The sequence below is a fragment of the Ambystoma mexicanum genome, chromosome 1p (genome assembly GCF_040938575.1).
Source record: "Ambystoma mexicanum isolate Mex_15411 chromosome 1p, UKY_AmexF1_1, whole genome shotgun sequence".
Classification (NCBI taxonomy): Eukaryota; Metazoa; Chordata; class Amphibia; order Caudata; family Ambystomatidae; genus Ambystoma; species Ambystoma mexicanum.
The window spans coordinates 1,353,575,157-1,353,591,389 of NC_090921.1; the positions used below are offsets into that span (position 1 = coordinate 1,353,575,157).

At 46.9% G+C, this 16,233-nt stretch overlaps 1 protein-coding gene across 1 annotated transcript in view; it reads left to right on the plus strand.

Annotated features, from left to right (window-relative positions):
* Nucleotides 1-16,233, plus strand: part of CA11 (carbonic anhydrase 11) — a 1,189,254-nt gene that overhangs the window by 498,537 nt on the left and 674,484 nt on the right. The window contains exon 2 of the mRNA XM_069607034.1: nucleotides 4,839-4,913. Within this exon, the coding sequence (XP_069463135.1) occupies nucleotides 4,839-4,913 (75 nt within the window). The remainder of the gene's footprint in view (nucleotides 1-4,838; nucleotides 4,914-16,233) is intronic.

Sequence of the window (16,233 nt, forward strand, 5' to 3'; positions counted from 1 at the left end):
CTCTTTTTTCTCAGTCTCAACTGTTCTTCCCCCACTGTCTCCTCCATCAATTTTCTTCCCTACCTCCTCACTTCCTATCTCTCTCCCTACCCAGAAGCGGGGTGTCTAAATTGACTTGTCCCTATCCTTGAGCCCTCACATCTCATTTCCCTCCCGTTCATGCAGAACTCCTTTTGTCAATGTCTGCAAAGCTCGACCTTGTCTCACTTTCTATGCTACTAAGCTACTTGTTTCCTCTCTAATTTGCTCCCTTCTCTTCTATTGTTCTTCCCTTCTTTTTGGACTTCCTAATTCTCTTCTAACCCCTTCAAAGTTTATTTATAATTTCTCCGTCGGGCGCCTTTTTTCACTTTCCCACACACGATTCCATCTGTCCAGCCCTGTTGACACTTCAATGGTTACCCTATCACTCTTGTCTTAAGTTCAACTTTCTATGTCTCGTCTAAGTCCCTCCACAATCTTGCCCCTTACTTTTCCTCTTTGTTTTCATTCTATTCTCCCACTAAAGCTCCTCGCTCACAGTCCCAATTCCTTCTGTCTGTCTCTCGTCCACCTTGCACACAATCCTGTTTCTGCTCTTTTTCTCTTTTGGCTCCTCTTCGCTTAAATGCTCTTCCTCTCTCGCTAAGCGTGATTTATTCTTACTCTCTTTTTTGCTCTGGCCTTACGGCCCATTTGCTTTCTTTGTAAATCTGTTTGTTTTCTGTAATTTATTATTTGAATTGTACTGTTTATTTTTTTATTGTTAAGCCCTCTGGCAAAAAGCGTGAAATAATGGGGGTACAAGGATCCTTCCTAAAGTACCAAGTTGGAGACCAAACATAGATAAGACACAGATACTGTCCCATCCCGACACCATGCCAGCTCCCACTAACTGCCTCTCATAGAACACCCACTCACTCAAACAGTACTCGCCATTCCATAGCACATGAAAATTCCACGCACCAACTACACATGACATAATGTAGTCAGCATATTAGTCATCACTTTTCCCTCCATTCATAAAACACATCTAACACGTAATGTCTAGATCAGCACATTACCATACCACTGCCTCTGTTAATTAACCACCACCAACACCCTACAGCCTCTTTCTATCCCACCGTTAAACAGAACTGAAAAATGGAAAAAATAAAATATGCTGCAATTAAGAAGCACTGCCAGAACGGATCGCCCATACTAGGATCACTCTCATGCAATGAAAAGAGATGGAAAATACACCCACATACACAGCCACCAAATAACAATAGGTAATATTGATGAAACATAAGTAATATCGATGAGAGCAAAAAGCAAAACTGCCAAACACAACCCATAGCACTCGCAATAGCTAACCCAACCATTGCACCTGCTACAACCCATTCCATGCACCGAACATGGCAGAATACAACTTGCAGCAAACCAACAGCCACAACTTATAACCAAATCCGACTGTAACCAACAGTCAAACCCGACTTTAACCAACATGCTAACTCCAAACATGGACCTCACATGTCCCTGACTGTAACCAACAGTCTAGTGAAACTCCAACCATGCACCTCACATGGCCCCGACTGTAATCAATAGTCTAACTCCAACCATGCACCTCACATGGCCCTAACTGTAACCAACAGTCTAACTCCAACCATGGACCTCACATGACCCTGACTGTAACCAACAGTCTAACTCCAACCATGCACCTCACATGGCCCCGACTGTAACCAACTGTCTAACTCCAACCATGCACCTCACATGGCCCTAACTGTAACCAACAGTCTAGCGAAACTGCAACCTTGAAACTCACACAGTCCCAACTATAAAACCTGTAACCAGGTTTTATATGCCTTGACCGAACAGTAATCAACCGCTAGTATCACCCTCTGAGCTGCGCTGCCCACAGAGGACACTTAGAACACCCTGAATATTCAACACCCCCAACGTCACACGCAGCTGCCAAAACAGCAACAGACAAAGAGCATAAGACAACCAAAACCACTGGAAAATGGATACAGAAATGCACCCACAAGTCCCTAGAGTATTCCAGCGGACCTCCCCGCTCCCTCAAGTTCAAACAATTTACTTCAGTGCACCTCTGCGCTACCTCAAGTTAAAAAAGTTACCGGAGAACCTCCCCAGCCCTTAAGTCCAAAAGGAATGCAGGATACAAGCACTCCACACCACATGTCTTCAAAAGTGCAAAACATATGAAAAACAGTTCCCATGAAAGGATACATAATAACCAGGATCCCGAGGCCTCCTACCTAAAAATGAGGCCACAACATGTATACAATGTCATTCAGAGATAGATTCTGGCCTCCAAACCTGAACATATTTCCCTCAATCCCCTTGGGAGAAATGAACCCAAAACTAAACACACAGAATCTACCACATAAAACACAAACACCATTTCCAAAACAAAGGCCTCCCCAACACACAACCCTAACTTATTCCTCCTCCATGATGCTAAGATCCCTAATTTACCTGTGGAAGTCCTACAGATCAGGATCAAATTCCTGCAGGTTAACCACTAATCTTTTGCAGGGTGGGCATATGGAACCCACGTGCGGATCCCTTGCCAGGCAAACAACAACCTCCAGAAAAACGTACACTTGCCCCTCCGCCCGACAACTCTTGATTGCGCTATGGCCAACACCAACTTCGGCACAGTGCCTCTTGCCTCTCATGGCTAAAACTGAAATACCTTCCTTGGTGTCCACAAACCCTATTACGTTCCTCACACCATCCAATTCACCACTGGAGTCACCTGATCCGGCCCCTCTGGAACTAAGTTTTTTGTGCCCTACACCCTCCTCCACCTTCACTGTGCTCCGAATGCAGTCTTCTGCTGTGGCCCGCTGACAACGTCCAGCGCACACAGTGTTCCATACTGTGCGGACCCGGCCGCATCTCTGGTGACGTCATCAACTGCCTTCCGTCCTCCTTGTCGGACGGACGTCTCAGTGCCACTCTGCATCTGCCACAACCCTCTGGAAGTGGACTAGCATTCTGGACACCCTCCATCAGGCGACAACCTCTGGACACACCAGCACCCATCTGCCACAGCAGTGCAGCCAGATCCCTCACTGGGCCTTGGGCACACCAACACCCGTCTGCCACAGCCGTGCAGCTGGATCCCTCGCCGGCACCGGGCTCGTGTACGCCAGCACCCTGCTTGCACCACCCAGCCTGCGAGCACCTCCTGGAACATAGGCTGAACCGCCACAACATCCGGGTCCTCTCTCGCCAGCTCACGGCACATGGGCTGTCACACTGGGACCCAGTGACAATCAGGCCCAGTTTCACACCTCTTCGCTAGCACTGGCTAATGATGCACCGCCCGGCCTGCAATCAAAAGAAGTCACCTTCACCTTAACAGATGGTGTACGGATGGTGTACCTATGGCCGCAGTGGCTGTGCCATCCACTGCTCCCCTACCGCAGCTCCATCCCCAGCCTCAGTTCCTTCCATCCACGGACTGCAGCCGCCTTCTCTGCCAATTCGTCGCCAGTGAAATAATGGGGGCACAAGGGTTCTTCCTGAAGTACCAAGCTGGAGACCAAACATATAGATACGGCAAAGACACTGTCTATCCACACACCAAGCCAGCTTCCCCCAACTGCCCCTCACAGAACACCCACTCACTCATTGTCTCCTGCCCCACCAAAGGCTATTCTGCCTTCAGCCAGCCCAGGTGTGCGTCTTGTCCTTTAAATGGGCTGCATAGTGTTCATTTGCTGGTGCTCTGGGCTGGAGGGCCTGTCTAAATTAAGGCGACTTCTTGTTGATAAACCAGGCGCCTGATAGCTTTAGGTGTGGATTTAATAAGAAAAATAGAATTTCAGTAGTGTGCCCTCCTTTCACAGATATGAGACAGGCTGTGGGCTTCTCTTTAATGCTGTCATTCCTATTAATCCGGGAAGGGGCTGGGGGAGAACACACTATCCGCAGAGAAAATAAAATATAGTGATACATTTAATTAGGCTGGCAGAGTATCAGCCGAAGATAACTCTTTATTATACCCGGTTGCATGACAGGGAATAGAGCTCTTTGCCAAATACAATAAGAGTGAAGTGAGTTTGCCGCCTCCGCACTGCAGTGAATAACATCGTGGCCGATCACAGTGCACAGTGATGAATTCCCACGCGCCCCGCAGCGAATATCAGGGCCCGGCAGTAGACAAAATGGCGGCCGGCTAAGCTGTGTGGCCCGGCATTCAGGGCACGTGACCACACTGTCTGGATACGGCACCCATGCAGCAAATTGTAGCACATGAAAGAGGACAGATATGCGGCCCGCAAAAACACGGTGGTAAATCACACGTCGTGCCATGCATACATTAGCGCTGTGATGGATACTCCGGCTCGGCCGTGAATTTTATAGCATGCTGCTGAATAATATTGCTCGGCAATAAAAGCCACGCAGTTCTGCGGTGAGTTATGGGCCGTATCAGCAGGCAGCGTGAGCTGCTGGTTCACCAAGGTGGCATGACCATCGTCTGATAAACATATGGCGATAAAGCACATTAAATTGGCCACAGGAACACAATATCACCAGCAATATTGTTTTCAGATTTATGATAGCGCTTCGGGGAGTGATAGAGCCGTGCACAGAATCATGGTGCTTGGCAGTGAAGCATTGCTTATCGTCGCTTTGCCGTGTTCAGTTAAATCACTTGGGTGCCCCTACAGTGTTTGGGCAATTTCGGATGTGCTCTAGAATTGTATTTAGGTTAACGACTGCACAAAGCAGCAAGGGGATTTGTTTCGGCTAGTGGTTGCAAAGATCTAAGCAATGTTGTGCTTCGTGTATTTCAGGCACCATTGTGATTTGTTTTTTTGTTTTTGTTTCTTCGTCCCCAGCACAGTTCAGCCCTGCAAAGTCTTACGAGGATTGGTGGGCGTACAAGGAGAGCCTCCACGGAACCTTTGTGCCAGGTAGGGGTATGTTGATGATGCTGATCTCCAACGGTTCATGCGTGTGTTTACATCCCTGCCCTGCTCTCCTGCCCACAGAGGCCCAGACTGACGTCAACCTCCAATGTATCCATTCTTAAAGGCTAGCCTCTGATTTTTGGATTTTTGGGTCTTTAACTTCACTGCCATGATGTGTGCGTGCGTGCGTGCGTGCGTGCGTGCGTGCACTTGTGGGGCTCTCAGTGCATGCACATCACTACCTGTACAGGAATGTTTGCCTCCCCCGGAAGTCCAATGGGGCGGTATTCTGGAAGGTACAATGTTCCAGCCCAGGTTTTTTAGAATGGGAGTTAACATGGACGTTTTTAAAATCTTTGGGGCAATGCCCGGCATGAACAATAGAAAAATAAAGGATGGCATTAAGTTGTGTAGAGGGAAAGCCTGATGCCTTTCAAGTCTAGTGGTCTAGTGGCAAAACGATCATACTTGTGATTTGTGGGTTTAAGAGCCGAGAGAAAGGTCAGAATTTATCTTTGGTGAACAGTGGAGGGCTCGAAAATGGCTTAGTGGAGCTTTTCGTGGAGGAAGGGGGTGGGGGTCCACTTTACAGAGGAGTCTATGAGGTTCCCCTGAATTGATGCAATGGTTTCCTACTTGGAAATATGATATCGTTTGCCAACTTCAAGGTTGGAGGCAAGCTGGAAGAGCATCAACGGGGGTGACACAGGTCCCTTGTACCTCATAAACACGTCTGCCTCCTGTAGATCTGCAAAGCAGTACGCCCCTTTTTGTCTATAGCTGATGAGTCGGTAAACCGTGGCGATGTTGTTATACCAGCAACTTGGAAGGGCACCTTTCAGCCCAACCGACGTTTGCCACAACCTTAGAACATGCTTAAAACGATGCCAACATGTGTTTGAATGTTAGAACTAGGCCTGGTTTTGCAGCCCAGCACTCTTGCAGTGTCGGTGGACCATGATTGATTTCACGTGTACCCCATCAAAACAGTGGCCTAGAGCAGGTAGCTTTCAAACTCAAAGCCATCACTGACCATTGGAGAGATGAGGAAAAGTACGGCCAGTCCATTGCCCACTCTTAGTTCACTAAACAATCAAGCAAAGTCTCTGATAGTATGAAATGATATCAACGTTCAACAGGAAGACTATAAGCACACCTCAGCCATCAACATTTTCCAAACAGGCATTGGTGGCCAACAGTCTAGCATAACAAAATAGTAATGACTGTTGCATATTTTATTTACAAACTAATTAAATGGACATATCAGCAGCTTGAGTGTTAGACAGAAAATAAACAGCGATTGATATGACAATGTGTCTAAAAGAACAACAAATTGAAGGCACTGTCTCTGAGATCTGGTCATGTATGGGGGAGGGTCCCATTCTTTGGAGATTTTGAGATCAATGCATCCATCTCCTTGTGCCCCGCTAGCAGACTTAGACTGACTCGGGCAGACACGGGGTAAGACACAGAAAGAAGGCATTTAGTACCTTTTTTTGCCACTTCCACCCTTCTCTCTTAGGATTCCCTGCCTGGTGGAGTAGGGTGGCCAACTTTATACAATGGTTTCATCCGGACGCTTTATGCCAGTAGATCAGTCAGAGTTGTTTTTTGGCGCATGCTGTTCGGTTGCACGCCATTGACGCACTACAGGGACGTTTTTGGTAGCGTTACTGCAAACTACACCTTTTATAGCATTTTTCAATGATTGGTTTGTTGTTGGCTACCATTATATGGATTACAGTAGTTATTTGGTAACCGTTAACAGCAGTTAAAGGACAAAGAATAACTGTGTCCTGTTTTCATCTAATTTTCACCAAAAGCATTTTTTCAAAAATATTTGGTTGTCAGGATTTTATGGAAAATGTGCAAGTCCAATTTAAGTAAATTTGTAGTGAAAACTATATCAGAAAACACGTCTGTAGTAAAAAATAAAGTGTGGCATTTTGAAATTCAGAGGAAAACTTCCAGATTAGTGTTTCATTTTCCTCCTGGCAGCTGCCAGCAGTGAGACTTTTTGAAAAGGAAGCGCCCCGACAGCCAGAACAAGTACACCAATAACCAAGCAATCATTTTGCACGTTCTGAGCTGAATACACTTGTCCCACAGTCGAAAAAATGGGGATTCACAATAACTATCTGGGTAATACAAAAAACAACAATAAAAAATAACAATGGGTGCAAAGAGATCCCAATCTGCTTGGAACTATCGGTAGATAGCTGTTTATATCTATAAACTAGACCCTGCCCGCTGGACTGGCCATTCAAGTGCACAGTTTCATCAAACACTGAAGTAATGAAAACACGCATTAGCAATGCTAACAGTTTGGGCTTTTGTGTAGATATGGGGAAGGCACTTGCCAGGCACAGCCGTAGTGGTATTAACTACCCATTGCTGGCAGCAGGTGCACAATGGTGTGAGTAACTAGGCATCTAATAGCAGTGGCTGGCAAACTTAAAACGTATGCACAAGGCAAAAATGTTGGCTTTGCCGATGCTCGTTTTAAACAGGACTTCAGTGGCTTTGCCAATGCTTACTTTTAACAGGACTTCAGTGAAGGACAAGCAGAGTGCGTATAAATCGATTGGCTGAAGGCACACCTAGTAAAACATGTGTATTGCACCAGTAGCGTGTTTACAACCCCAATTAAGTAATTGGGCCTCATTCCGAGGTGGGCGCAAAGGGATGTCGGGTACCTTTAAGGACATCGGTGCCGGTAATCCCTTTGCGCCCTATTCTGAGGTCCCTTAGCGGGAGCTGCTAGGGGACCAGAGAGCTAATAACGGTACTGCAAATTGCGTTACCGTTATTAGCTACTTCCCATTCCTATTGATCCCTATGGGGGCTGAAATGGGAAAGAGGAATGTTTTTTTCAATGGGGACTTACCGGTCCCTCCAAGGTCGGAATGGACCGGTAAGTCCCCATTGAACCAGGTCGGACTCGGTACCAGTATGGGAGGTAGTCATGGCGCAAATAGCACTATGATTAGCTCCATACTCGGAATGAGGTCCATTAACTCTCAGAAGACTGCTCTGAACAAACACTGGCAGGCACTTTGAATGCAAAGCCTGATGGTAAAGCTTGATTAAGGCGAGCTCAAAGAGTTCCCATGAGGAGGTGTTTTGGGCGGGCAGAGGCATGAATGTGTGGGAATGGCCATAGGGATTAGCATGGCCATGGGCAGGCAATGGGTGGGTACATTACCAAACAACACTGACAGACTCTGTGTCCCTCTTCATATGCCATTCATCCCTATCCGTACTCCAATGCAGTAGTTTCCGCTGATAGGCATTGCAAGCGACACCTTAATAGCCCAAACTAAAAACCGGTCTGCTGGCGATGTAGCATAACGGTTCCACAAAATAAAATCCTTGTTTCGTTTTATTTCCCTAATGGATACGAGTGGTCTGCTGTCTGTAAAAGGCTACTCATACTCAAGGAAGCCTCGCCCAAAGAATTGAATCGTTTTGGGGCCTGCCCACGTGGCTTTGTCCAGGTTGAATCACCATATGGCCTGGCCTGGCGCATGCGTTATCCTATTTAGTCAATCATGGACACAGCCTGCATGAGTGTTTGTTGAACGTGCGTACATAGAGATCTGTTGTGGCATATGTTGATGGGGATGAATTTGTCATTGGTTCTAATGAGCGAACTTCGCTTTAATAACTGGCCACAGCCATACGTCTGGACCTGGACATCTTTTATGTAAACGACACCCCAAGAGAGGAAGGGCAAGAGCAGAGCCATGTATTAGCGCTGTTTCTGATTAATCCCTATGCTGATGTCCTAGCAAACATAGGCATCATTTTAGGGGAGGGGCAGGGGTGTTTGTGCCCCCCCCAACTTTCATGGCACACCATTTTGTCCCCATTAATTTGGCTGGGGAACCTTTTCTTCAGATGTCATACCCCCCCCAACATTTTCCAGCAAAGTTACTCCACTGCTAGCAAAGCTTCCGGAACGCAGTGTCGGGCTGCCTCCACGCATCAGCAGGAAACTCTCTCCAGCCCTGGTTTATGTGATGGTGTGGTCCTCCTGTCCTGTACCCTTGCCCGACTGAAAAGGTCATTTAACTCATTAATAGATTCCTCCAAGAAAAGTGGTATGACCACGAGTATGACAAATACTAAAATAACAGCGTTTGTGAGAGGAAAACTTAAGGGCGATGGGGTCTCAAATAGTAATGAGGCTATCAAGTTGGTTACTGAATTTAGATGTTGTATTTTGGTATTGGTATAGCGTGCAGCAGGCCTGACAGGGCAGTGTAGCAATGTACATAGCACATTCAAGGTATGTTACATCCAGAACTGTGCAGGTTACAAGTGCCTGTTCTGTTACTTACTGAGAACAAAAGGTTATACTGGATGGGAGAGGGCTGCATGTATTAAACAGGGGACGTGAACATGGGGAATGTTGAGGCAGTGAACCCGATGATGTTTAAGAAGGAAGTAAAAAGGTAGTGAAATAGAATGTTATCTAAAATATCAAACCTACCAATATTTCAACGCCGTTACCTGAGAGCATTTCTTTTTTAGCCAGATATCCATAAGTCTTGCCAAGAAATGGTAACACCACACAACACGTGGAAGGTTATATTAGTATCCTTTCCTCTATGACAGGCACAGTCAAACCCTCAAAGAAGAATCACTGACATAAATGACCTGGCCCAAAACGTATACACCCGAGTTGGGACCTAGAGCAATCTCTCTTCTGAAAGTACAAAAAGCCTTTATAGTGAAGAAGACCGGGACCAAAGCTTGCTTCATGGATACTAAAGAACAAAGAGACTGTAATCAGAGCGAAAAGCAAATGTTTTAGTTTACCATAGACCAAGCGACCAATTCAACTAAAGAGGAACCTCTATCCTGAGGCAACTGGAAAACAACCTCCTTGCATCAAAACCTACTATCCTAGAATGGCTTCACTTAATTCAGGACACATTTTACGCAAACATTTCCATAATTAGGGAATGCACCGCCAACACGATTAATGTGAGCAAAGAGATCCCACAACAGAGCAATATTTTATTCCATATTGGAACCCCTGACCAACCTTCTATTTGTTTTGGTAAAATCACTACTGCTGAGGAGAATCATTGGAAAAAGTAACACCACTTCTTGACCAGGAAACATGTCGCCCCCCCTCCCCCACATTGTAAAAAAAACTCCTTGCAATCTTTTACCTTTCCTTACAGACTTCACTAACAGCTCTCATTCACAAGGTTTACTATCAGACCCTCTAACTACCACTTGAATGATGCTATTACTGACACATTTCTACATTGGATCCCGATGAATCGACAATCTATCGACTGATAGCTAATGCTCCCATTTTAGCCAAACGAGTCCAACTCACGTGTAACACAATTTTGTAGAATCTCAGAACTGTGTTTGAGACTGACACTCAGGCTTCCACCCAAAATGGAGAACGGAATTGCCCCTGATTGAATTCAGAGGCAATTCGTTGTGGCTTGTGGGCAACCACAATAACACCCTTTGGGTAATACTTGATTTGTCAGCCAATTTCAATTCCCTGGACCACTAGATTATCATGATGAGACTTGTGTCGTTGGCCAGTGTGTCATGATGAGACTTGTGCCATTGGCCAGGGTGTCATGATGAGACTTGTGCCATTGGCCAGAGTGTTGAACAAAGCATTACAATAATGTTCATCCTTTTTGGCCAACCCTTGTGCTTGTATGTGACAATACGATGCAATAAGTTGCAAATGAGTTGTAGGATCAACCAAGGATTCTCCCCCTCACCTTTTTAACATGTATTTTAAAGCTCTTTATGACCTACTTATAACTTTGGATTTAGGGTGCAGCTGCTGCACAGATGCCCCCCAGTTGTATTTCAAAAGTACTGTTACAAGGCCGCTGATCTGGCCATTAGGGGAGGGAGGGAGCCCAACCCCCTAATACCACTCTGGGTACCGGAGCAAATGCGGGGACAACCCCTCCCGGACCATCCTTACCTGCAGCAGTTGAGGTGCAGTCATGATGAACTGCAGACATGAAATCCAGCATGGGAATAGCGCAGCACATGGGCCCATGGGCGATGCGGTCGCAGGAGTAAGATAGGCAGGCAGCCACAGAGGACATGCCTTTCATGGCCGCTGGGAGGGTGGCAGAACCACACTGGCCTCACAGGACCAGCAACATCAGTGGGAGACCCATGGATGCAGCCGTGGTCTCCCAAACTAGCGAAATGAGGGCAGCGGCAGAGGCGGGAGGCGGAACATGTCCCTGTAAGGCACGATCGCTTCGGTGAAGTGAGGAAGAGGAGGATGCCTCTGGCAAACCACACCAGCCAGGGAGCGCGCTTTAAAAGAAAACCCAATAGCCCACCAGGGAAACTTTGTTATTAAAACAGGCCCAAGAGAAGGCCCTGAAAAGAAGGGCAATAGTCCCCTATAGACTGCTGGGCTTTCTGTTATATTTAAGTAAGAGGGTTACTCAAAAGGATACACAGGCAGGGCGCCAGTATTTATCAGGGTACTTTAATCATATTACAAAGTTCATCTTGTGACATCAGGTGCATCAGGAGATAAGGGAAGTACAGAGAGGGGAGCTCACTGGCTCCAATCACCCAAGCTACATCTTCCAACTGCCCTGGGAGGAATTACATTCAACCTCAAACCTTCCAGACAGTGGGCCTCATTACGACCCTGGCGGAGTGGGTTTACGCCAGCGTTATTCGCGGCGGACCCGTCCGCCCTACTACGAGTTCCCGTAGCGCCATGGAGCGTTTTCCGCCTGGTTTTTCCGGGCGGAGAAATCCATGGCGCTACGGGACCTTGTTGTTAATTACGCCACCGTATTTTACGGTGGCGTAATTAACGCCTTCCCCACTCCCATTATACCCTATGGGGCAAAAATGGGAATGGGGAAGGGTAAAATGGGGAATGGGGATTTACCGCCCCGCCAAGGTCGGAATGGGGCGGAAAATCCGCCAACCCCCATGGCGCTATCGGCAGCTTTCCGCCGTGCTCCATGGTGCATTTTGCACCGCGATTTCCGCCAGGGTCGTAATGAGGCCCAGTCACATGACATTCCATTCATGACATCACACCCTGCATTCACACAACATGCATACAGGGAACAGGGACCAAGGAGGAACACCAGTCATAACACTTTCCATGCCCAGAATGCAGCAATTCCCTTTAGAAGGGGTCCCGGCTTAAAAGCCCTTATCAAGACTCCCTACACCCTCCGATGTCACACCTCTGGAGACGGGTACATCGATTGGCTAAGGACAGCTGGCCAATCCTGGGAGGGGGAAGGGTATTTAAAGGGAATCTGGGAGTGGTTTAAGTGGATGTTAGTGGGATGAGGATGGGAATTGGAAGGAGGATGTCCAAGAGACCAGAGAAGGAGAGTGTGGAAGGAGAGGAGAGGTGGTTGGCGAGAGGATTCTGTTGTGTGGTTGTGCATGCATGTGAAGTGGTGAAGTAGTGGTTGAACAGGATTAATGATGGGTAGTAGTGGTAAGTAGACTTAGTGGTAGTGATAGTGAGAGTAGAAGAGTAGTAGTGGAAGTAAGAAGTGTTAGTGTTGGGTGGTAGTTGTAGCAGCAGTATTTGTAGAGACTGGAGAGGTAGTAGTGGTAGTAGCAGTGGGAGGTAGTAGAAATGGTAGTGGAGAGGCAGTAGTAGTGAGAAGTGGTAGTAGAGTAGGAGTATTAGTAGGTGCTGAGAGGTACTTGAACTAGTGGAGGAGAAGTAGTGGCAAGGAGGTGACGTAGTAGCAAGAGAGAAGAGGGGTAACAGAGGAGAGAGTAGTAAGGTATATTTCATGGCGCAACAAGACAAAGGGGCGAGAAGAGGGATGAAAAAACAAAAACGGTCCTACTAGGCCTTGTGACATTTTGGATCATGCAAGTGCAGTAACAAGAGGTGCGGGTGAGGGAAGAGTGGGGGGAGGTGCAGGTCACGGTGGAGGGGCTTGTGGGACAAGGAAAGGATAGATGACAGGTTGGAGTGCTTAGCAGAGGAGATGAAGTTGGAGACCTTCATCAGAGCACTTTCTGTGGAGTGACAGGAGCAGGGACCTGCGTGTAGCGGGCCTCGAAGGTTGTGGATGCCTAAGAAATTGGCAAGACAGTTGTACACAACCCTTTCTAGCACTTAAGAGTAGTGTGGAAGGAGAGACACATGGTGAAAGTTAGCCAGTAGGTTTGAGGCAGCCCCTTGCTTTTTTCGGAGAGGGACGCAGTGGCCATTTTCAAAATAGAGGGAAAGCAAGTGGAGTCGAAGGACAGGCTGAAGAGTTCAGAAAGGTGAGAGGCCACTAAAGGGGCAATTGGCTAGACTAGCTGAGGAGCAGGAGGGTGTGATGGGGCACAAGAGGTAATAGCTTTCATCTGTAGATAGGACATGTTCAGTATTAGTGTAAATAAAGTGGGAGGTAGACTCAGAGAATTATAGTAGAGTAGGTGGAATGCAGAATGTAAGAGATGGGAGTGTGAAGAAGGTCAGGATAGTCTCTAATTTTGGAAATTCTGCAGCCAAATATCCACTTAGGTCATTAGCTATGATTGTGGAGTTGACATTGAAAGGTTTAGGAAGAGTCAGAAGTGGGATTAGGGTGGCCTGCAGCCGGCAGGGATAGTTGGAGAGAGAGTCAATGAGGATGAGGTAGATTTCCCTTTTCACTAATCAACAAAGGACTTGAGAGAATTCATGGCAGAGAGGTAGAGTTGCAGGTCTTCATTCTAGTGGGTACCCCTTCATTTCCACAGCAGCTGATGCATGGCTGTGTGGAGAGAGCATATGAATGAGGTGACCCATGGTGGAGAATGCTGAGACTTAAGAGTGAACGTTACTAGTGGGAAGTGAGAGGAGAGTGAGTCTTATAGTAGGAATTGGAAACTGGAGAAGGCAGTGTTAGTAGAAAAGCTATCAGGTGTGATGTGAAGGAGGAGAGTGAGAACTGTAGGATAGAGAGAAAGAAAGGAATGGCAGAATGTTTAAATGTCCTTTTACTAATAGGTAAGGCAAGTGGTGGGAAGCAGTCCGAGAGTGCAAAGGAGATGGTGGTGGAAACAATGGAACAATGAGATAGGGATGGTGTGACAGTAGTATCAGTGGCTAAGAGATAGGTGCAGGTGAATAAGAGATGCAAAGAGTTACCCCCGGGGTGGGTAGGTAGGCTATGGATAGAGTGGAGAGCAAGGTCACATAGAAAAGATTGACATTCGCTTTTCTCACAAGTGGTTTGAGAGGAAAGGTTACAGTAACCTAAAAGTATGAGGTGATGTGTGGTGAAAAGAGAATCAAGGAGTTGCCCGAGTTTACTAAAGAACGATCCAGTGGGACCCGGAGGGGGATAGAGGTAGATGATGTGAACCGAGTGAGGTTGAGCAATAGCAGAGATAATCAACTCAAAAGAGGTAGGGGAGGGCGTGGCATTGGAGATTTCTTAGGTATTAAGGTGCCTCCACCTATGGCAGTCAGATGAGAGTGAATGAAGGATAGTTTGAAGTTGTGTAGGGCCGCCAGAGTGGCAGTGGCAGATCTAGAAATCCAGGTTTCAGTGATAGCAAGACGGTCTAGTCGGGGAGAACTGGCATAAAAGTAGTCAGTGGCAAAGGAGGCTGTGTTGCATACAGACTGAGCATTCCAAAGTGCAATGTTCAGTTGATGTAGTAAAAAAGAGTAGAGAAGTTGAGTCTCAGATAAAGAGAGGCGAGGTGGCTAGGTGTCAGGGGATGTATGTTTAGCTCGTCGGCTTGGTTTGTTGGCGGTAGGTGAAAGTGAGATGGTGTAGTGGGAGTTTCAAGATGTGAGTTTTATGATTGTGATCTTAAAGGAGGAAATTGTAGTGTGATTGGAGAAAGTGCAGGGGTCGGTGAGTAGGAAGAGCAGCAAGAGGAGCAGGAGTGCAGAGGCATTGCTAGGGGGGGCAAAGGGGGCTATAGCCCCTGGTCTTTTGGTTGTAGCCCCAGATAGAATCCTAGGAGCTAAAACCAAAAGGCTAGCTAGCCCCAGGTCCTGACAGTTCTGACATTAGCGTAGCCCCAGATCTTTTCCAGACCTAGCAACACCCCTGCAGGAGTGACTGAATTATAGGTGAGTACTGCCACAAGGAGAGACAACACCATAATTAGCCAGTTATGGGTACGCACAGGTGCAGCAGGAAGGAAGGCAAAGCAAAGACTCATAGACAAAGAGGCTATGAGGCTGGTAAATGGCTGGTCTTCACCCTTCACTGTACCACCCTTAACTTGGACACCCATGGCTGGACGCCCTTAGAGAGTTCAGAAGTGATGTCACTAGCTCTTGTCACCTCAACGCCTAGTCCATCAGTGGTTGGTCTCACTGATGTTGTCCCTGGTATAGCTGGGATGAAGAGATTACTTCCTGACTGGTGTTCCCAGAGGAGTCTCTTGTGTGATTCAGCTGAAGAGTGAGCCAAATCAAAATGGCCACTAGAAGTGATGTCACTGAACCAAAATGGCTGCATAAAGTGATGTCACCAATTCCAGATATCCAAAGAAAGTGATATCTATGATCCACGATGGCCACAGGAAGTGATGTCCCCAATCCACGATGGCCACACAGAAGTGACACTACCAATCCAAGATAACTGCTGGAAGTGATATCACTGATCCAAATGGCCAAAGGAAATTATGTCACTGATACAAGGTGGCCGCAGGAAGTGATACCACTGATCCAAGATGGCCTCTGTATGAGCTGTCTCTGATGCAAGATGGTCACACCAAGTGATGTCACTGATCCAAGATGGCTGCAGGAAGTCCTGTTACAGACAGAAAGTGAAGTCACAAGCCAGAAATTATGACATACGCTCTTGTCATCTGATCACCTAGTCCATTCAGTGGTAGGTCTCTGGTTTTGTCCCTGGTGTTGCTGGAGGTGATTACCACCTGATTGCTGCTCCTAGAGGAGTCTCTTGTGGCCTTCAGGTGGAGAGTGAGGCAATTCAAGATGAGCCTACTATAATCAAGGCAATGGACTGTGAGCTGCAGCACTCTGACAATGCCAAGTAATGCTACAGAAACACAATGGGCAGAACATATATATTTTTAAAGTGTATCGTGTGCAAACGTGTACTAACTTAACCATTTGTGCAAACTTTGCATGCCCATCCCACGCATTATAAATTCCAATGTTGGGTACCAGAAATCTCTAGAGACCAATGGTGAGCTTCTGACCAATCATAACTACAGCCAACACCTAAAGTGCCAGGTGTGTTTAAGTAGTAAGAGCGGGACGGGGAAGCTGTGCTACTTGTTCAAACTGCAGAACATTCAGAGCCTAACACTCTTTCTCGCTTCGATTGAACCACTTCCAAGCAAAGGC